General features: G+C 32.4%; 1 protein-coding gene across 5 annotated transcripts in view; it reads left to right on the top strand.

Moving 5' to 3' along the window:
* Tao (Serine/threonine-protein kinase Tao) overlaps window positions 1–24,633 on the top strand; it is a 468,452-nt gene that overhangs the window by 284,871 nt on the left and 158,948 nt on the right. For all 5 annotated transcript variants that reach the window (XM_072532044.1, XM_072532043.1, XM_072532046.1 and 2 more), the window contains exons 9-11: window positions 2,939–3,112; window positions 3,183–3,394; window positions 16,898–17,171. In XM_072532044.1, coding sequence (XP_072388145.1) covers window positions 2,939–3,112; window positions 3,183–3,394; window positions 16,898–17,171 — 660 coding nt within the window. The remainder of the gene's footprint in view (window positions 1–2,938; window positions 3,113–3,182; window positions 3,395–16,897; window positions 17,172–24,633) is intronic.

Raw genomic sequence — 24,633 nt, 5'->3', positions numbered from 1 at the left:
TTTCTCCTAGACCCAACTCGTTTTCATAAGCACTTGTTTTTCGACCATAAGGTAAAAATGTAAATAAATAGCCATTTGAACTACATCGACACCATAGTTTGAACCCAAACCTAATTGGTTTGTCTTCTAAAATATGGCACCATTTCCTCATCTATAGATAGATTATGAGAAAATACTCCAAACTGCATGTTCTTTTCATTTATCCAATTAAATTAGAATTATTGTACAAACAAAAATGCAAAATTTAAATTTTATTATCTAAATCCGTTAGTCTGCCGAGTTAGCGGCGCTTATTACAGGAAATCCCACGTAAACGCAACATTATTGAAATTGATTAGGTATGCAACAACCAAAAAAGATTTTTAAAATACAACACATTATCTTTTCTACTGATAGATATATCAATATAAATTGATAATTTCAGAAATATAATTTAATGTTTAGTACGAAAATTACATCGACAAAAATATGAAAAAAGAATTTTCGATTTGTTCAATATTCACTAAATTAAAAAATATATACCTTTCTAATTATTTCAAAATATTTTATTAAATTCGTATTTTATACCCTGTTTTAAATGAAATGTAGCAATAAACATTATATTTGAGTAGTGATACATTTAAAAAAAAAAATACAATTAAAAATGTTGCGTTTACGCAACGTTGGGAACTAATGGGTTAAGAACTGAAAATTGAAAGGATTTTATATGAAGATCTAAATTTTGTGATACAATTTATAGATGGCATAAACTGTGAAAAAGTAAAAAGTCATGTAAATATCATGTTAAAATGGTGGTACTCTTAAAATATCGCTACGGAAAAGTAAAGGGGAGAACTGTCGAGCTCCATTTTTTTAGATTGGAACTTCAAATTGAAGCCCGCTGGCAAAATTTACAACATTTTGGCTTCTATCGCACGTAGAATCTTCATTTTTTACTTTGATAGCTCAACAAAATAATAAGAATTGTGCTATTTTCACCTCATGGAAAATCCCGGCAAGATAAATAAATTAAATTTTTTCATAAAAAAGTTATTACATTTTACTATTATTTCTTAAGAAATATTTAAATTTTATTGATAAGTGTATATTATTTAAATAAAAATATAGCAATAATTATGAATTATTAAAATACATTTATTTCTTTTATTTAATGTTATAGTTTTGTCTTTCAACAAAATAATTCATTTTATTAAAATTATTGCATTTAATGAAGATAAGTAGCTAATAAGTATAAATAATATTTTTGTAGTACCATCATTTTAAACCTTTTCACTTCTTTACTGTGTATCTATGCTATCCTATCTACGCTATCCTACCTATGCCATCTATCAGTTGGATCATAAAATTTAGATCTGCATTTATAATTTGTTCAATACTCAGCACTTAATGTTAATAAGTAATGGAAATATGATTTTTAGAAAAATATGCTATTTTGTCTCCTTTTGGTTACAGCAGGTTTTGTTTTTATTTTGAGAAGTGTGCTTTTTCACCAGATTCTCATTGAGTCTACTAACAAGCGTGTGCATAAAAAATGTCAATGTTATTATAATTGTTTATAGGCTAAAATGTCAGTACTTTTTCAAACTGTTTTTTAATAATAAATTTTATAAAATGTTGCATGCGATTTTTTATATTCGTTAAAAATTACCCTTATAGAATCAATTTCGACTTACAGAATACCTCTAGAGTGAGTGTCTGAGCAAGAACAGATGTTTAAATAATCGCTCTCAGGGATAAACAAATTGACTTAACTTATAAACTATTCGGTCGATCTATTCAAAATTTAGCACACTTTAATAACTCACTAACTGCCACAATTTTAAGTAGTTATATTACATGCCATTATACAAAAAACAAAGTTATTAACATTATTTATAAATTACTGCAAAATTTTGTTACTATCTTGGTGAATTCTTTATGTATTTTAATTTAGAAACTCGCAAATTAAACATTTTAAGATCTACAATTTTTATTTGCACCATTTTTCTCTAAACTGCATAAAAATGTTTTATAGTAAAAGAAAAACTTTTCACTCTTCAAGATTGTTAAAAAAAAAACAAAGCAAAATCGTACGATTCGTCTTCACGGATTTTTATAAGCTTCCCCTTATATATCTTTTAAAACCAGATATATGTATAAAATTTTTACATGAAATCAATTATTTTTTTCCAGATAGACTGGTGTACTAGATATCTCCACACTAGGAACTAGATAGAAATTACTCATTTGTATAAAAGTTAAAAAATTGGTAATGTAAACTAAATATAAGTAAAGGGTGCTCACCACTGGATGTAGATCCCACTGTGTCTCTTTTTCTGTCTTTTAAACATTTGTTTGTTATATTGACAACAGATTGAAATAAATAAAGGAAGTTATAAGAAAAAATGGCAAGTTGGATTCCTTAAATCCAACTTACATGATGAACAAGTATTATTGGCCATTGTAGCACGTTTAGAAATATATTTACCACCACTGGAACTGAAACTTAAAAACTGAAATTCCAACTACTTTTTAACAACAAACAGTTAGTTTAATGACAATAAAAAAAATTCAACTAGTTTGTAATTGCAATAATTATGAAAAAAAAAAACAACTCGATGTGAACACCTGACACTTCTGACTTAACCTCCAATATTGAATAATTACAGTAACTCTTGAAAAACCAAACCAATGAGATAGCTTTTTCTCTCATATATATATATATATATATATATATATATATATATATATATATATATATATATATATATATATATTACGATTTACTGAATCAGATGGTACCAAATAACTTATAAATATCTATATTTTAACCACACTAATATTGATTTTAATAGGAACACCTCATGCTTGCATCAATTTGTAAGCTCATTCCTTCTCCTTATAGAAATTAAACTATACAAAAGTTTAATAATTTAAAATATGCTTTTTTATGTTAAAGGAGGAAATGCATGAACAGATGTCTGGCTATAAAAGAATGCGTAGGGAACATCAAAGTGCCTTGTTAAAACTGGAAGACAAATGTAAGATGGAAATGGAGGCGCATAAAAACCAACTAGATAAAGAGTACGAGAGCTTGCTTCAAAACTTTAGTAAAGAATTAGAAAAATTACAAGTAAATATAGATATTTATTTCTTTTTTTTTTAGTCGAATATAAATAATATTTAACATACGTGTGTTTTAGATTAAACATCAGCAAGAGCTTGAAAGGAAGCATAAATATAATTTGGCTGGTGAAAAGAAGTTGATGAAAGATATTAGTAGTCAACAAGATATGGACCGAAAGGCGTTCGATGCTCATAGAAAGAAAGAATATAAAGCAAATAAGGAAAGATGGAAACGGGAGTTGTCACAGGACGATTCGACGCCAAAACGACAGAGGGATGCCACACTACAGTAAGTAATTTACAAATATGCTGCTTAGAACTAAATGCCACATAAAAATATCTAATAATAAGGGTTAGCTTTTTGGTCGTTATGATCTCTCTGAATTTCGTATATAATTAATTTTACCAAATAAAAATGCATAAGGAAATATTGTATAAACTTGTATAATTTGTATTTAGCTATTGATTGGATTCGTGAAAGTTATCGGGATGTCTCGAGACATTAAACTGAAGTAATCGATTACTAGTTGACGAAGCTGTCTCTCTACTGGCTATTATATTAAGGTACACTGTTTTCAGCTATTTTTAGAAGCGGATACCGTTTGGGGTTTACTAATATAAGCGGGGAAGTTAGTTTTTAGAAGGGAGAAATAAATATTTTGAGAGGTCCAATAATATAATAAAGTAACATAATGAAAATTTCGGGAACAACAAAAATAAATAAAAATAAATACCCATTCTCGAGAAAGTTCTCGATTCTTAGAGGTTCTCGGGTACTGAGTTCTCGATTCTTTAAAGAATTCGATTCTGCCCCTCATTAGAACCATGTAACAAAATCGCGAATCAATTTGTCCAATATATGGAAGGTAATAATGCAAAAAATACCACGAGTACATATTTCATATGCTCAGTGAAAGTTTTAACAACAAATTAACATGTGCATTACAGAACTATCTTTCACGAATCTCCGTGATAAGAAATGGTCAGTTCACTTACCTACCTCCTTACTATATATTTTTTAAACAGTTGGCCAACAAAAATAATTTTCATAGAGTTATACAATAGTGGGTCCATTTTTTCCCTGTAGTTCATCATCATCATGATCCAGCCTTCATTTATCACGTCCACTGCTGGACATAGGCCTCCCTTAAACTCCTCCATTGTTTGCGATTTTGTGCTCTTTGTTGCCAATTTTTCGTGATACGCCTGATGTCGTCAGCCCAACGTGTAGGTGGTCTTCCTCTACTACGTTTGTCTGCTCTTGGCCTCCAATGTGTAATTTTACTCGTCCATCGTGAGTCATGCATTCTCGTTACATAGCCTGCCAATTCCATTTAAGTTCCGCTATGCGTTCCACAACATCAGCAATATTCGTAGATCTTCGTTTCTTATTCGGTCCCGCACTCCTAGCATAGATCGTTCCATTCGTCTCTGTGCCACTCTCAATTTCGAAGCCGCAGTCTTGGTTAGAGTCATAGTTTCCGCCCCATAGGTCATGACCGGTAATACCGGTTCCCTGTAGTTATTGCCTCTAATCGATCTCAAAGAAAATCATCAGTGAATCAGAAACCTGTTTCTGAGTCAAAAGTCAAAGGAAGAACAGCAAACTGTAACTTCGTTAGTTATTTTATATCGTAACGGACACATTTTTTATAATCGGAAAACCATTTTGTGTTTTATAGTGATTTTTTCCTTTTTCACCTCCTTTTCTTTTATCTTAGTCATCAACATGTAATGATCACTTCTTGTCTCTGGCCCTCTTTTAACTCTTACGTCTAGCACTTGTCTACCACATTCCAGTAGTCTTCTTTGTAGATAAAATTAGTATCTACACAATAGGACAAACATGAAGAATGTCCTAAAATGAGATAGAGAGTATAGCATAGATTGCTGGTTAGAAAATATGAGAGCTCTTACCTGTAATATAAGAATGTCTTAAACACTAACGGTTCAAAAAGCTATCCAAAGGTACAAAAGATTTATTAAAGAGAAAAAGAAAGAAAAATAAATAGCATAAATAATATCAGTATAAATACATAAAGAACTAAACAAAATTCCTATTACTAAATACTACTTACTAGTTAACAAGTCTTTGAAAAGTGTATGTGCACTATTGTCTATCCAAGTTATTATCACGAAGATTGCGAATGTAAAGATAAACCAACCACTGGGTCTAAGGCTACCAATGCAAAAACTTTTAAAACTTCATTATTAATTGCTTTTATACCATAAGCTGGACAAACCTTTTACAGATTCGGAGAGCACTGTATAAATGTGTCAGTAGTAAATCCTTGATGAGTTTTTTAGGGCTTCTTTCTGCAAACAGAGATGTTGCACCGTCCGAGACTAAATTCGCTCTGAGGGTAGGCCGGGTGCCTGATTTTTCTGGGAGTCTTTTTTTGTAAGAGTTTTAAGCGCACAAAAAACTATATTCTAAAAACCGTTGACAAATTGTTTTGACAATCGTTTTACATTTTTTGACATTTATAGAGTGGGTGCATATGTGTCAAAAGTGGAGTTAAATACTAAATTAAAAATATTTATAAATAGTTTTACATGTTCGAATGGATTTATTCGAACATACTCCCCGCCAGGGGGACAAAGGCTAAACATATGAAACTAGAAAAGAGAAAAGAGAAGAAAGCAAATTATATTAGGTGGGGCTAGGAAGCTTACTTACTTGCCTGATGGATCTAAGACAAGTTGTGTTTTTTGTCCGAAGTCGTAGAGTCTGAACCAGGCCATCCTTGCTTGCTATTAGCTCTAAGACTCTTGCCAGCTCCCACTTTAGCGGGGGTAGGTGGGCATCTATTATGAGTACTATATCATCTACTTGTACGGGACTTTGAGTAACAGTACACCACTTGGATCGAGATTGTATGGTTTGGAGGTATGAGACACTTCATTTCTACCAAAACAATAATTGCATTTGAGACAATTTCTGGTAGAGGGACAGTCTGTTTTCTGGGATCTCTAAAATATTACTAGGCTCCGGTGGGCTAATAGAGATTAACCCACCAAAAAATGGGCAGGGCAAAGAAAGGAAAGATCTTCTGGGCATTGTTAAGAATTGCCTCAATTTGGCATAGTATTGTATTGAAGGATTCGTAAGTGAGCACTGCGTTTCCGATCACACGACGGAGATGAAACTTAGCTGACTGAATGCCTCTTTCGTGTATTCCTACACTTCCAGGATTAAGAGGGGTAGCGAACTTAAAAGTGATTTGGTTCTGAGCTGCGAAGTCTTTAATGGATGTTGTGTGGTCTTCATTCATAAAAAATTTATAGAGTTCATAGAGCTCGTTTTTTGCCCCATAAAAATTAGTCGCATTGTCAGACCAGATACATGATGGGACTGACCTTCGTGCTATAAATCTTTTTAGTGCCAAAATATAGGCCTCACTAGTGAGGCCGGTTACTAGCTCAATATGGCAACACTTAGTGATGGTGCAAATGAAAAATGCTACATACGCTTTATAGGAAGGAGATCTACGGAGGTGAGATGATTTTAACGTAAAATGTCCAGCGTAGTCCACTGAGACAAATTGAAAGGGTCTTGTGCTTGAAACACGGTTATAGTGAAGATCAGACATAAACTGGGTAACTGGTTTTGCTTTAAACCTGTGGCATACTACGCAGTTGTGAATTACTTTTTTTATTGAGTTAAACCCGACAAAGGCCAAAATTTCATTCTGAAATGAGACAGACACACTTGTGGGCCACTGTGGAGTAGGGAGATGTGGATTTGATACATCATCAAAGATACAATTCGATTCTTACTAGGAAGAATCATGGGATGTTTGTCATTGTAAGAGAGATGGGGAGCGTTGACAAGTCTACCTCCAACACGTAGTGTCGAATACTTCTTATCATAAAAAACATTTAGTTGCCTAAGCGATCTATTCGAGAGAGGTTTTCCACATTTTAATTCTAATAGTTCCATGTGAAATGGTCGTAATTGAAGGTATCGTACAATGCTTAGAGTTGCCGCTTCAATTTCTTCATTCTGTAGGGAAGATGAGAGCAATGAGAGATTAGAGCTTTTATTCTTCAGATTTTTGATAAATCTAGAAACATAGGCCAATACTCTTTGCATGCGAGAGAAAGTCGAAAACTTAAAGATGAATTCTAAGGTTTCATTCACTTGTATTTCAGGGGAGGCCGTGGTTAACGTAACTTGTGTTGACCGAATCTCGGGTAGGTTTTGTGTAATGAGAATAATCTTAAACTGAGAAAAATCGAGAGGGTGCTTAATAAGAAACTCTGGGCCTGACAATCATAACATTAAAGTTTGGAATTGCGTGTAATATCCCTGGGACGAGTCGGAATATCTGCTACGTTTAGTTGAGACGGAATGTGATGAAAAGAGTAATCCTTACTTAGGGCAATAATCTTCTGCACACGATTATGAACATAAAGATTCAACGAAAGCCTTTTATTCAAAATCCAACTAAGAGCTACTAATGAGTCGCTATAAATATGAGTTTGTGCGATCGGCCAATTCCTCCTCAATACATTCGAAACTGATTGAGTTAAAATAACTCCGATCAACACAGCATTCAACTCTAAGCGAGGTATCGTAAGATTTTGTTTAGCAGAAGCTATTCGAGATTTGGAAGATACCAACCGAGAGGAGAGGAGCAAATATCTTAAGGGAGCTATCACAGAAGGTGTGAAGTTGAAAATCTATAATTCGTTTATCTAATACTAAACATCTGGGGAATTTCAAAAGGGGAATGGATTGAAAACCATCAAGTAAAATTTTCCAATCATTTAACCATTCTGGATCGAAGATAGGTTCGTCCCAACTAAGTTAAGCGTGCCATAAACGTTGCAAGAGAATTTTGGAAGAGGCAGTGATATAACCGGCTAAATTCATTGGATCGAAAGTAGACATCAGAATACTAAGTACCTTTTTCTTAGTGATTGATTGGCCTAAATCAAAATTTGGTGGTGAAAATGAAAATGTATCTGATTAGACCAGGGAAATAAGCAAAAAAAGTACCCTGTTTTTGACACTCGTCCGGCCAGGCAAACGACAGTTGTTTTGAGTAGTATGGACCTCTGTAACAAAAACCTATATGTTTCCTGCAGTCGATTTTTTGGACTTACTTAGTTATTAACAAATTAAGGTCAAAAAACAGAAAATTTTTGCTTTTTTCGTCTATCGACAAAAAGTGAAGCATTTTAAATTTTACAAGAGAAGAAACTTTTGAGTCATATAAAAACCTTCAAAATTACGTTTTCTAAATGTTTCTATCCTTATTTGTTGCTTAGGAAATTGCAAAATAGGTAAAAAATTTCGGTTTTTTATAAATGTTAATAACTTTTTTGAAAATAAACTTATATAACATTCATATTTCATGAAATGCTGTGTCTTGGAGTGCTTAAAATATTGTTAAAATTTCAAAGTGATCGGTCAAATAGTTTAAAAGTTATTTTATTTGTTTATCCCAAATTAATTTTTTTTCCAACAATATAAGTCAGAAAATTATATAGTTTTTGTAATTATAATGACAGTTTCTGGAAGAAGAAGACTTGTTCTATTATTAACATTAAAAAAAAATTAATAAAATTAATTTTAAATATTGCAAAATAATTTTGCAAAAACATGTCGATTGTTTGCTTATAAACAATTAGAATAACTTTTTAACCATTGCCTGTAAGAATATTGTTTTTTTATATGTAAAAAGCTTAAATTTTTTCACAAATTTAAAAGAAAAAAAATTTGTCCTAAAATAATTTGGGACAATGTTAGCCTCTTTTTTTATTTAATTCATAGCAGCTTTGTTTATAACAATTAAGATCTCTTAGTAGATCTGTTATTGTAAAAATTACAAAAAAAAGTTATTGACAAAAATTGTAGGCAGCTTTAAACTCCACATTTTAAAATTAGTTACAATCGTACAGGGTGTTCCATAAGATGGTGACAGACCAAACTTATGTTTTTTTAAATGGAACACCCTGTATTTTATTTTAAATTTGAAATCTGCTTCACTTCCACATCACAACAGTGTAAAGTTTTATTATGTTATACCAGGTATTTAAAAAGTTATAACCAATATTATCTGAAAATCGTATCAAGTTTAACTCCCTGTATAATTAAAAAGGAATATAGGAACATTGATCTATTGCAACAATAGTTTTTTAATAATTGTTAAAAATTATAAAACATATTCGTTTTTATAATATTCGTTAAATCAAATACAGGGTAAGTCAAAATGCAAGTACATTATTTTCTTGGTAATTTTAAATAGAACATCCTGTATTTTATATCATTTATCGAAAAGTACTAATATCGTACTTCAAATTTTATAAAGTACCGAAAGTTATCAGTTTTCTAGATATTTTTATTTTTCCATCAAAGTACTAATTTGGTAGATATTTTAACGTTTACCAATAATTTTTGTGAGTTGGCCATAATTGATTTGTCAGAAACTGACAGTTTGACATTATTGTTTATTAATTCAGTAACGAAATAACATAAAATTTATAAAAAATAACCGACGGAAAATTATAAAAACATATAGAAAAATAAAAAACAACAGTAATTTTAACTTATCTTACTTAAGTAAGGTGTTCAAAATGACCTCCCAAAATATCTATGCATACTTGAAAGGGGTCATTGAAAGAGTTGCTTACTACTTGCATTACCTACTAAGCATTTGTAAAGAAATATTTTGAAATGCAATTCGCATTCTATTTTTCATATCATTCCTTCTTGTTGGAGGTATTTTATATACTTCGTTCTTAACGTAACCCCAAAAAAATGAGTCCATTTTATTGAATTCTGGTGACCTTGGGGCCACCTTACCAGTGCGGTTAAATCGATTTTTTAATTTTTCAAATGTATCTTGTCTAGGTTGCCGCCTATCTGGAAACCGTTCTTGATAAGTTCTAGCTGATAGTAATGAATTTTTATTGCATTCCCCCAATATCCAGATCATATCTACCATTTCATCAGTAGTAAAATTCATTATTGCTAATTTAAATTGAATTAATTACTGAATTACTAAATAATAATTGTTGCTAATTTACGGTGTACCCCAATAGCGAATTAATAAACAATAATGTCAAACTGTCAGTTTCTGACAATTCAATCATGGCCGACTCAAAATAATTATTGGTAAACGTTAAAATATCTACCAAATTAATACTTTGATAGAAAAATAAAAATATCTAGAAAACTAATAGCTTTAGGTATAGGGAGTACTTTATAAAATTTGAAGTACGATATTAGTACTTTTCGATAGTGATATAAAATACAGGGTGTTCTATTTAAAATTACCAAGAAAATAATATACTTGCATTTTGGCTTACCCTGTATTTGATTTAACAAATATTATAAAAACGAATGTTTTAAAATTTTTAACAATTATTAAAAAACTACGGTTGCAATAGATCAATGTTACTAACCTCCTTTTTTTCAAAAATTTTACTCCTAAATTTCAAATTTAAAATAAAATACAGGGTGTTCCGTTTAAAAAAACAAAAGTTTGGTCTGCCACCATTTTATGGAACACCCTGTAAGATTGTAACTAATTTTAAAATTTGGAGTTTAAAGCTGCCTACAATTTTTGTTAATACCTTTTTTTTTGTAATTTTTACTATAACAGATCTACTGAGCTTTCTTGCACTAATCAATCACCCTGTATATATATATATATATATATATATATATATATATATATATATATATATATATATACATTAACATATATTTTAAAGTAGATGACTTTAAAATGATATTCCCAATATTACTGAGTTGCATTCTTGGGACGACTTTATTGTAGGATAGTTCATTCGATAACATGAAATTAACTCTAACTTAAAAAGAATAATAATAAAATAATAAAGAATAGCCATTAGAAAAATTATTTTAATTAATATTTCCAAAGCAATACTATTTTTAGAAACAATTGAATGCGACAATTTGTTGTTTTCATAAAATCTATTATAAATAAATTATTTACAATTTTTTTAAGTATAAATATATTATAGGTATAAATTAATTATAAATATTTATGTTTTTAAATTAAAATTATCTCAAATATTACAATAAAAATTAAAATAAAAATTTGAAGCAAATTAGATAGTTTATTTAACAATTTATTTATTGAATTAATGCATATTCGTAATGTACGCAAACAGTACATACAAATTAAAAAAAGGAATGTCGAAATCCATAAATAAGAACCAGAGACACAGCTAACAGCTCCTTTCCCCCTCCCTTCGGCTCCCGTGAGTTTCGAAGCCAGCCGATTTTAAGGACCGCATTTTGAAGCTTTGTGGACGATTTTATTGAAGGGCAATCTTTTTAGAATTTGATATGTTAAAACTATAAAGTATGGTCTTTTAAATAACGCTAATTAGATTTATTAATTGTTATAAACAAAGCTGCTATGAATAAAATAAAAAAAGAGGCTAACTTTGTCGCAAATTATTTTAGGACAATTTTTTTTTTAAATTTGTGAAAAAATTCAGTCTTCTTAAATATAAAAAAAATAATATTCTTGCAGGCAATGGTTAAAACGTTATTCTAATTGTTTATAAGCAAAAAAGCTTATAAAAAAATGTTCTTGCAAAATTATTTTGCAATATTTCAAATTAATTTTCTGAATTTTTTTTAATGTTAATAATAGAACAAGTTTTCTTCTTCCAGAAACTACCATTACAATTACTAAAACTATATAATTTTCTGACTTATATTGTTGCAAAAAAAATTAATTTGGGATAAACAAATAAAATAACTTTTAAACTATTTGACTGATAACTTTGAAATTTTGACCATATTTTAAGCACTAGAAGGCACAGCATTCCATGAAATATAAATGTTATAAGTTTATTTTCAAAAAAGTTATTAACATTTATAAAAAACCGAAATTTTTGACTTATTTTGCAACTTTTTAAGCAACAAATAAGGATAGAAACGTTTAGAAAACGCCATTTTGAAGGTTTTTATATGACTTATAAGTTTCTTCTCTTCTAAAATTTGTTTAAAATGCTTCACTTTTTGCTGATGGACGAAAAAAGCAAAAATTTTCCGTTTTTTGACCTTAATTTGTTAATAACTAATTAAGTCCAAAAAATCGACTGCAGGAAACATATAGGTTTTTGTTACAGAGGTCCATACTACTCAAAACAACTGTCGTTTGCCAGGCCGGACGAGTGTCATGAAAAAATGCTTATTTCCCTGGGCTAGATTGTTGATTCCATTTAACTCAGAGGATTTTCGAAGAAGAATCACCCAAGTTATGGGTTAAGGGCGTCAAACTTTTGAGGCCGTCTTCTCAAAAACTCTTCGTTGTTCGAGGAAACTTTGTGGAGATTAAAACCGTGCTTATTCAACAAGATCTTAAGTTGAGAGAACAAGAGTTCTAATTCTTCTAAAGAGTCACATCCACCTAAAATATCATCTACATAAGTAGAATACAAGAGAGTGTCACAGGCTAATGCAAAATCATCCTTATTATTGTCCGCAATGTATTTAAGAACCCTAGTGGCGAGAAATGGAGATGAGCATAAACCAAAAGTGAGCTGAAATGCATTGAATGGCATTTCTGGTGAGTCACGCCAGAGAAAATTAAGTAGGTGCAACTCGGAACGGTCTACGCATATCTGCATATACATAGATTGGATATCTGCTATTAAAACTTGAGTGAATGTGCGAAATCTTAAAAGAATATCAATAAGAAGAAGTTGGATTAAAAACCCTTTATCCAGTTGATCATGAAGACAACCTAAACGAGTTTTATTATTTGGATCAAATACTAGCCGTACATTTGTACTAGAGTCATTTTTTCTGACTGGAAAATGGGGTAAATAATAATTTAGCCTATTGTCTGAGGTTAGAGGCTTTAAAGGTACTCTTTTAATGTGGCCATTGGCTAAATAATCTTTAATGATCTTGCGATAACTATCAAAGAGTTGTGGATCAGAGTGTAGTTTCCTCTCTAATTGGAGAAAGCGAGCTTTAGCTGCCGGTAAAGAGCCTGATAATTTAATATCACTAATAGGGCGATTTAAATTTAAAGAGACTTTGTATCGACCTGAGGGAAGAATTTGTACGGTCTTTAAAAACTGAGTTTCTGCGGAGTGATCTGTATCTACAGAATCCTGAATCTGTGGAAGTTGATCAGACTCCCAGAATTTTTCCACTAATCTATGTAACACTTCATCAGACGAGAGGGGGGTGTCAGAAACATTATTGGAAGATTATGTAACCGAAAAGAGTTTCCTGTAACATTGGTAGCTTTGGGCCAAGAGAGACTGTATTATTTAAAAGAATATCAGAATACAAATCAGCGCCGATCAATAGATGAACTGGGCTGGGAATTGCATAACGAGAATCCGCTAATATAATCAAACTAGGAATATGAATTTGCCTTGCGTTTATTTTGACCTGAGGTAAATATCCAGTAATACTTGGAATTACAAAGCAACTAGCATTCAACTTGTGATCAGTAGCTGCCGAATAAATCTGCAAATGAGAAACTTTGGTGGAAGTGGACGTGCCAGAGTTAACCCCGTTAATTTTAATGGTCTGAGATTCTGTGGTGATCCCTAACTGATGTACTAGGTCACTGGTTACAAGGGATAGCTGGCTGGCATTGTCTAAAAGAGCTTTGACATAAATTCGTTTGCCAGATTTGTCAAAGAGATATACTTCAACTGTACTTAGTAATACTATAGAGTGAGGAGTAGTTGAAACAACATTTGAGAGTGTAACCGCATTTGTGTAGTGTGAAATATTATCTACAACTTCTGGAAGTGAGCGAGACGTAGACGGGTGGTTGTCTACAGAACTATGAGTATCAGAATTCTGAGGAACAGAACTACAGTTACCATTGAGAGACCTTGACGGTTGAGAGTGAGCAGAGGAGTGTGACGTCCTGGTCTCCATATGTAGCAGAGAATTATGACGTTGGTTACAGTGAAAACACGTTTTACTACTAAGACATTCTTTAATCAAATGTTTATTGCCTAAACAATTAAAACATAACGAGTTCTGCTTGACAAATTCACGTCTAGAGGCAACATTTTGGAACTTAAAATCTTTACAAACATAAATAGAATGAGACTTGTTTTTACAATATGCACATGACTTATTAAAGGAACTAGAACGAGACAATGCCATATTTTGTTTAGCATCAGTATGGGTATGACATGAAAATCGTACATCTTTGTTACCGTAGGGTTTAGACTTATCTGTGGTGATGGAAAGCATTTCTAAATGGCGGACTCGATTTTCTATCGCACTCATAAATTGGGTAACATTTGATTGCTTAAGTTCATGTTCTTGAGAAAATTCTAACTGCCGAAGTGTAGCATTGTCTAATTTCTGGCTGATAAGATGTATAAAAACTAAATTTAACAACTTCTCGTGCGATAAATTAAGGTTTAGAAGAGATTTATATGCATTGGAGACGGTTGTGTGAAATTCTCTGAGCTGGGTAAAGGTTGCATTAGTAGGTAACCCTTTTGTATCAATAATCTTTGCGAATAACTGTTTGATAACAATACGATTATTGGAATACCTACTAACTAACGTGGAAAGTGCAATGCTGTAATTAGACTCTATAAGTGTGAGGTTTTCTATTAACTGTAAGGGCTCTCCTTTTAACAGAGAACACAAATAAATAAACTTTTCTATACTAGTAAGTGATGTATCTGCATCTACTGTGCTAGTAAATATTTGATGAAAGGTTTGAAATTTATTGAAATCGCCAGAAAAACATTCCAATTGGATTTGCGGAAGCTTTATGCTTCTTTGCGTAAGTAAACTAGAGGGATTATTTTGAGAAAAAGAACTAGAAGAACTGCTATTTTCTGTTAACCTAAATTTAAGCAAATTCTCCTCAAGTGCGGAGAGCATATTTAAATAAATATTATCGATGATGTTTGTATCTTCATCATCTTCAACTTCAGAGGATTCTATTTCATCTTGGGCGTGGCAATAAGAATCATACGCCTTTTTTAAATGCAAAATACGATCTTGAGTGGAGTGAATAGTGAGATTAACCAAATTTATATCGAGATAATTATTTAATTTTGTCAATTTAGTTTTTGCCAAGCGCCTATTTTTTAAACTTTGTGTTAACTCCATCTTTGACACGTAATGAGAACTTATATATACCAAATAATACCTAAATTATCAAATAATTTTAAAGACACAAAAAAAATGAAAACATTAAAGGTGGAAAAAAATATAAGATATTTTTGTGGGGTTTTGAACCAAAGTGCTAAGAAAGAGATTACAGGTAGAGAAGAGCCTCAATATCCGGTTCGAAGGACCACTTTATGTAGATAAAATTAGTATCCACACAATAGGACAAACATGAAGAATGTCCTAAAATGAGATAGAGAGTATAACATAGATTGCTGGTTAGAAAATATGAGAGCTCTTACCTGTAATATAAGAATGTCTTAAACACTAACGGTTCAAAAAGCTATTAAAAGGTACAAAAGATTTATTAAAGAGAAAAAGAAAGAAACATAAATAACATAAATAATATCAGTACAAATACATAAAGAACTAAACAAAATTCCTATTACTAAATACTACTTACTAGTTAACAAGTCTTTGAAAAGTGTATGTGCACTATTGTTTATCCAAGTTATTATCACGAAGATTGCGAATGTAAAGATACACCATCCACTGGGTCTAAGGCTACCAATGCAAAAACTTTTAAAACTTCATTATTAATTGCTTTTATACCATAAGCTGGACAAACCTTTTACAGATTCGGAGAGCACTGTATAAATGTGTCAATAGTAAATCCTTGATGAGTTTTTTAGGGCTTCGTTCTGCAAACAGAGATGTTGCACCGTGCAGGACTAAATTCGCTCTGAGGGTAGGCGAGCGCCTGATTTTTCTGGGAATCTTTTTTTGTAAGAGTTTTAAGCGCACAAAAAACTATATTCTAAAAACCGTTGACAAATTGTTTTGACAATTGTTTTACATTTTTTGACATTTATAAAGTGGGTGCATTTGTGTCAAAAGTGGAGCTAAATACTAAATTAAAAATATTTATAAATAGTTTTACACGTTCGAATGGATTTATTCGAACATTCTTCCATAGTCGTTTCGTACCATTTCTCCGTATTACTCAATAGTATTGGAAAAATTGCATCTTTTTTAATCTCCTGTGAAAATCTCCAAGTACATAAACCGCTTCATTAGACTCCTCCAATACTTTTGACAATCTTTTCCAAAACATGTCATTTTCTTGTAGTATTTCGACTTCATTGGGTTCAAACACTAGAATTTATTCTTTGTACTCATCATATTATCATTTCTATATTTTCTTTCATTTTTGTGTTAAATCTTGGCGTCATTCTGGTAATTCTTTTTACTCCTATTACGACTGCTCCATCGTCAATTTCATATTTTCTATTACTTTTTCTCTTCGTATCATCTTTATCATTTCAAATATTTTTTATTGATTCTCACTGAAACTCCACTTACAGTTATATACGTTTCTGTTCTTTTTTATTGTCTGATGTTGAATTAATTTCCTTATCACACTGTTTAAAAAACTTTATGCCATTCTCGTCGGACCTAGGAATCTTTTATCTGTATGATTTGTAACTCAGACTTAAAGTGATTATATTCGTTTAAGCGATTAATTAATAGTATTTATTTGCCTTACTCTTGGAGGGTGTATAATCTTTTCGCACTTATTGATCACATGTCATATAGAAATGACATGTTCTTTGCCGCTCAATACATGACCATTGCAATTATAGTTGCGTACGTTATAATTAATTTTAAAAATAATAATTTTTTTAGAACTCACAAAGACAACTTAAAAGTAGTAGATGCACTAGAAGAACAACGGTTGTTGCGCTGTCAGAAGGAGTATCTCGAACTGGAACTACGAAAATTCAGAAGAAAAAAATTGATGACCTATCATCAGTTAGAACAAGAGTTATTGAGACAAGAATTAAACAAACGACAACATCAGTTAGAACAAGCTCATTCTATGCTGCTACGGCACCACGAGAAAACGCAAGAGTTGGAATATCGGCAACAGAAGGCCGTACATGCGTTAAGAGAAGAGCAGGTAAGTTTCTATTGTAATAATATATATATATATATATATATATATATATATATATATATATATATATATATATATATATATATATATATATATATATATTTATAAGTGACGCTACGGGTGTTAGGCAGCTGGCTTTTGTAGTTACTGCGCGTTGCGCGCGCTCTTGTAATTGGTCCAGTGCGCAGGTCAGTGGGCGGGGTCTTGGTCGATAATAACGCAAGAACGGAATCGACCAAGACCCCGCCCACTGACCTGCGCACTGGACCAATTACAAGAGCGCGCGCAACGCGCAGTAACTACAAAAGCCAGCTGCCTAACACCCATATATATATATATATATATATATATATATATATATATATATATATATATATATACAGTGGAACCTCGATTATCCGTCAGGGCACCGGACCAAGGGTATGACGGATAATCGAAAAGACGGTTAAAAGAACATTAAAAAAAATTCATAGTATAACTCCCAAATTTTATTTGTATGTTTTATTTGTCAATATAAGAGGGATTTATGTTCAGTTTTTAGTACAGTCGAATCAATTTGATTTAAAATATTCCGAAATCTTTGTTTGTTTTATTGTTACTTCACATTTTGCAACGGCTGAATTTCTTAATCGACGTAAAATCATCAAATCTACCTTATTTGTTTCTTCTTGCCGAGAATTCCACTCGATGAATTGTTGTATGTGCGATGCAGCTTCTCTAGCTTCTTTACGTAAATCTTTGTGAGTTGCAATCATCAACATCGCCACCCCAGCCATACTTTTCAATTCCTTCAGCATTTTTTCTTTTCGATTGTTGTTCTCGGACCATTATACTTTTTGCTCAATACGATAGCAGAAACACCTTTCTTTCGTTATGCAATAATTTGTATTTTTTTTTTTCAATTGACAAAACAACACGTTTTCTTTTTGATGCTCCAGATGTGGAAGGCTCCGTTTTTCAAAACTTAATGAATCAAAGGACTAAGTGACACAATCAATGTTCGAATTTGAATCACACTGAATTATGGTGACACACAGATATTGACTGTAATAATTATTGTGCTGTGGGTTTTTATTTTCGCCTAGCGATTCTAAAAATAGAACTCTAAAAGCACGGTATCATTTATTACTACCTATTTACATTGAAATTTAATAGAGCCCTTGATAAGAACAAAAATTATTTACATAAAATAATGTGATGGTGGCATAACTGCACGTGTATATTTCAACGAATTTCGTTTGGCTGATCGCAATGCTCAAACAAAATGAATTTAGGACTAAATTTTTACTTATGTAGTCAATATAACTTATGTATGAACGCTGACGGTTAACAGAGGTGGCGGTTAATAGACAGACGGATAATAGAGGTTCCACTGTATATATATATATATATATATATATATATATATATATATATATATATATATATATATATATAGATAGATAGATTTAGCGGTTAATGTGGGCTCCGTACTAAAACGGTGTTATACGAACTCTAGGAGAATATACACCGAGTATATTATTATCTAAGTAGCGTTTTATGTAGACTCCGACCAACGCATAGGATCAAGTAGGCTCCGTAATACGTTAAAACATTTTTGGGATCCGTATACACCTTCTCTGGTACAAAACAACAATTGGCAACATTGCTCCTGCAATGTTGCCAATAATTTTATTAGTCGTAGATTTTCAAATTTACAGCAGGTATATTGTGGGACTTGAAATTTATATTAATATTCATCAATTTAGGCATCGAGAAATTTCATAGATACTTGGCTAACGTAGTTAAAATTTTTATAATATAAATTGTTAACCGACATATAACCTTATATTACTTTTATGTTTAATAGGCAAGGTAGTAATTTATATTACTTGCTTTAATTATTTTTAAACTTAAGTAAGCGTCTATTATAAACTTGGAAAGTTTCCATTTTTATGCATTAGTATTTTCTTTTAATGCATCGCACTTAAACATTTATCAGATAAATGTACGTATATCGAGTGGAGTTTTCGTGTAACAGTTTAAGAAAGTAGTAGTACTCTAATATTTGTTACCACATAAAATTATAGAAAACTCTGTACAGCAGGGAGATCTTAGTAACTTTCTGATTGCTACAGTTTATGAAGTGCAATATTTGTTTCATAAATTATTAAAATTTAAATTACAATAATTTATAAATTACTTTATAAATTGGTCACTTATGTTAATAGAGGTCATCGTGTGTGCAAAAAGTAACAACGAGTACGAAAGATATCAGACATCAGGGGTGGTATTTGTAAATCTAAATACCGCTTACGACACCTTAAATTAAAGGGAATTTCTCTAAAAACTATATGACATCCCCTTAGATAATAAACTTACTCATTTTAATATATTAAAACTGCTGTATATAGAGATAGCGGGTAGGAACTCCTTTTTGAACAGTCCTATCAGGGAAAGTGAATCAATCCCTGCCTTTCGCAGATTCCAGGTGTTTTCTGGCCCGGGAAACTAGTACCTGTTAAGGGTCCCTTCTCCAGGGTTATGGATGAAGACCACAACGGCATCCAGGGCGGAGAAGAAGGTCTTCACAACGGTCTGGAGGGCGGAGGGCAGCCCAATGGTTTTAGGGTTTATATAAAATCAAACCTGGAAAGCGGTAGCTGGTCTTTCAGTATTTGTATTAAGCCTAAGTCATGTAGGCCAGAACGGTCAATACATAACAGTACCCGGTGCGGTGGTAACCACTTAAACAGCATGTACACAGCGGTTTAGAAATCCAAGGGAATGACTACTACACTATTTTTCCCAGGTTTATCAATATAGCTGAGGAATTAAACGATGGCCCCGAGTACAAGCGCCTCTTAAATAAGGTAGGGGTGCAAAGAATGGGTCCGGCTTGGCCAAATTTGTTATCGAAAAAAGCTGTAGAATAGGCACATGGAATGTGCGGAGTTTATATGAACCCGGAAAACCACAGAATGACATAAATGAGATGAGAAAACTGCAAATATCAATTCTGGGTATTAGTGAAATGCGATGGCCCCGATCTGGCCAATGCCATGTGGATGATCATGAAGTGTATTATGCAGGAGAAGACAGTAATTATCATCGTAATGGTGTAGGATTCATAGTCTCAAAGGATGTTAGCAAATGTGACAGGGCGATATGCCAGGTATCTGAACGGGTCATAATGATTCAGTTGAACGCGAAACCCAGAAATATAAATTTAATACAAGTGTATGCACCGACAGCGGAAAGTGAACTGGAAGAACTTGAAAAGTTATACGCCGATGTAAAGACCGTCACTGACCAACTCAAGACTAGAGATCTTACTATTCTGATGGGTGACCTTAATGCTAAGATAGGAAAAGGCGGACAAAGTAACATTATTGGATGTTATGGACTGGGCGATAGAAATGAAAGAGGAGATTATTTCTCAGATTTTGCAAAGAACATCATCATCATCATCAACCAGCCCTGAGTTGTCCATTGTTGAACATAGGCCTCCTCTAGACTTTTCCATCTGCTTCTGTTCTGCACCTCTGCTATCCAATTGGTCACGATTCTTTTGAGGTCGTCGGTCCATCGCGTTGTGGGTCTTCCTCGGCTTCGCTTGTCAGTCCGTGGTCTCCACTCAAGCAATTTTTTTGTCCAACTGTCGTCTTTCATTCTTGCAACATATCCTGCACATCTCCATTTTTGCCTTGTAATATGTTCGATAATGTCTTCCACTCCGGTTCGTCTACGAACTTCCTCGTTTCTTATTCTATTTCTTAAGCTTATTCCAAGCATTGATCTCTCCATCTTTCGTTGTGTCCTTCTCAATTTTTCGGCTGATGTTTTTGTGAGAGTTAAGGTTTCTACTCCGTATGTGAGGATTGGTAGAACGCACTGGTTAAAAGCTTTTCTTTTTAAATGGATCGGTATATTTGTTTTAAATACGTCTCTCATTTTTCTGAATGCAGCTTAACCCAGACTTATTCTTCTGAGTAGCTCGCATGTTTGGTTATCTTGCGTTAACCTTATTTCGTGACCCAAATACACATATTTTTCCACAAGTTCTATGGGCGACTTTTCGATTTCTATTAGCTCATTGGGGACGAGATTGGTCATCATTTTTGTTTTTCCATAGTTTATTTTTAAATCGACTTTCTGGGTTACTTGCTGTAGTTATTGTAGCATAACTCTGGCTTCTCCTAAGTTGTCTGTTATGAGAACAATATCATCGGCATATCTGAGATGATTGAATATCTTTCCATCGATGCTAATACCCTTTGATTCCCACTCTAGCCGTTTAAATGCGTACTCCATAACTGCTATAAATAGTTTTGGCGACAAGGTATCTCCCTGCCGTACCCCTCTGCCAATTTTTATCTTCTAAGTCATGCAGTGGAGGTTAACGGTTGTTGTCGCATTTTTGTATATATTTCGAATAATAGTTGCATACCTGTGATCTATTCTGCATTCTGATAGTGCTTTTAAGATAGCAACTGTTTCGACTGTGTCAAATCCTTTGTGGAAGTCGACAAAGATAAGAGCAAGGGGTCTGTTATATTCGATAGACTTTTCAACTAGAGTTTTAAGGCATTGCAAATGGTCGTTTGTTCCGTGTCCCGCTCGAAATCCTGCCTCTTCTTCTGATTGATAGAAATCGAGTTTTGCTTCTAGTTTGGCAAACGCAAAGAGCACTTTAATTACATTAAATGAAATATGCATTACAATCTATTATGATACACATATATTCGTACCGCAGAAACAAGACAATAAACACGTTAAGAGAATCTTAATAATAACCAAAATTTAACTTTTAATACACAGAAGATATATAAATTAAAAAACTTTATCCACTTATTGTACGCAAGAGAGATACCTCTAGAAAAACTCAAAACGATCGAAAATATATACCAAAACAACACAATAAAAGTAAAAGTAGACGAAGAACTAACCGACCCTATTGAAACTGACAATGCTATAAGACAGGGATATTCCCTGAGTCCTTTATTATTCAACCTGATTATGGATGAAATAATAAAAAAGTAAGAACTAAAAAAGGATACCAAATGGAAGAAAAACAAATTAAAATAATCTGCAATACTACTCTTTCAAAGTGAAGATGATTTACAACGTATCCTGCACCAATTTCATATAAAATTTAACATGTTAATTTCCCCAAAAGAGACAAAATGCATGGTTACAACAGCAAATTTACTAAGATGTTAATTGGAGCTGGAAGGTCAGATAATAGAACAAGTGATGGAGTTTAAATATCTAGGCATCACATTATCTAGCTACGGAAAGCTCGAAACTGAAGTGGAAGATCCAGTGAATAGAGCAAACAGAGCCCCAGGCTGCCAAAATGAAACAATACGAAGAATTAAAAATATCGGGAAAGAAACGAAAGGCAGAATTTACAAAACAGTCATCAGACCAATAATGACATACGCGGCAGAAACAAGACCTGACACAGAGAGAACAAAAAGGGTGTTAGAAACAGCAGAGATGAAAACACTTAGAAAAATTGATGGTAAGACACTATGGGAGAGTGCTAGAGAGCTATAAGTACAGATATACGACGTAGATGCAAGGTGGAGAACATCAAGAACTGGTTAAGAAATAGAAGAGTAGAATGGAATAATCACATAAGCCGAATGACAACAAATAGAGTAGTAAAGACGGCAAGAGACGGTTAACCCATAGGAAAATGATCAATAGGAAGACCACGAAAACGATGGAACGGCAACTTACTGGAGGCACATTGAAAAACAGACAGAGTCATGTCTATATAAAAAGAAGAAGAAGAAGATACACAGGATAATCATTAAAACAGCTGCAAGAAAGATAGAATAAATCAATCATATTAATGTAGAATAGCAGAGGACAGAGTGTTTAGAGAAAATAATGAATCAGTCATATTAATATAGAATAGCAGAGGACAGAGTATTTGTCATAACTTTGGACAAGTGCCCAATTGAAAAAATAACACAGGTCGTTAAAAAAAGACGGAACTCTAGAAAGAAAATAGAATAGATTTAAAAAAAATAAAAGCATAAACATGTCTTTTCCTACTTTTTTAATATTGAAAATACGTAAATAGAACATTGAATTAAAATGTTACCTTTGATATCTATGATAAACCTATCACCTGAACAGTGGCGCCGATGTATGTAGTTGAAATTGTTTACACTTATTTTAACTATTTATTTTTTTATTATCTATAGATGAGTTGTGACCGATATCACAAACTTATTTATTTTCCACAAAGAGGCCCTTTAATACCTAAAATTATTACTATACAAATCTGATTCGAAATATCGTCAAAAAGTAATACACGGCATGTAAAATTTAAATTTTTAATAAAAAGTAAAAGATTAGGCATTACTTCTGTGGTTCAAAGAACGAGCCTTTATGAAGATTGAAGTACTAATAAGGCCACCGCAATCGGACATACCCCGGGTAATGATTAATTAATTAATCGGCTAATTCTTCAGTCACCTCTTTAATATAATTTAATCAAATTGGTCCTTTTTAGGACCAACTATTCTAATAACATATGTCTATAACTGTTAAGGGTATTTCTAAAGATCAAGAAACTTTACTTTACTTAAACTTATCAGACATATGAGCTAAATAACTCTAAGAAGAGAGTTATTCTTATATTGTAGAGTAAGAAAGGACAAAACCAGTCAGCTGAGAGAACCTTTTAACGATGTTGAGCTTGAATCCACCATCTACATATTTAATGAAAAATAATACAACTACCGAAATTGAGGATCTGAGCACAAAGCTTATTACGAAATCTGGACCAAAAACACTACAATGGCTTATCCGGATGATGAACAACTGTATTCAAATTATGGAGATACCCAAAGTCTAGAGACAAGCCAAAGTTGTTAACTTGCTTAAACCTGGCAAAAACTCCAACGACTACAAAAACTATCGGCCAATATCTTTATTTTGTCAGCTATTCAAAACACTTTTGCACAAGATCGTTAATATGATATCACCGATATTAGAAGGAAAACTTAAATTAAAAGGCCAAAGTGGCTATAGATAGGGAAGATTATGTACATCACATACTAAATCAAAGACCAGTACGAAAAATATCGGGTATCAGGGGTGGTATTTTTAACTCTAAATGCCGCTTACGACACCTTCAATTACAGAATATTTCTCCAAAAACCCTATGATATCCCCTTACATAACAAACTCACTTATATTGTCTCCGTATACCTACACAAGAGAATATTTTTTGTATCACACAATGGTAAGAATTGCAGTTAAAGAACAGTCTCGCTTGGGGTAGCATAAAGGCACCTACACTGTATATATAACATTTACACAAACGAACGATCCATACCGGTAGATACTAGGACTTCTATTAAATAGACGATACACCTATTATATATAAAAATAAACTATGAATCAATTTTCAGCCAAAACCCCTGAAAAACTCGTGTGTGCTCCTTCAATTTCCCTAACATAG

The sequence above is a fragment of the Diabrotica undecimpunctata genome, chromosome 5, assembly GCF_040954645.1.
Source record: "Diabrotica undecimpunctata isolate CICGRU chromosome 5, icDiaUnde3, whole genome shotgun sequence".
Classification (NCBI taxonomy): Eukaryota; Metazoa; Arthropoda; class Insecta; order Coleoptera; family Chrysomelidae; genus Diabrotica; species Diabrotica undecimpunctata.
This window is presented reverse-complemented; position numbering and strand designations above follow the sequence as displayed.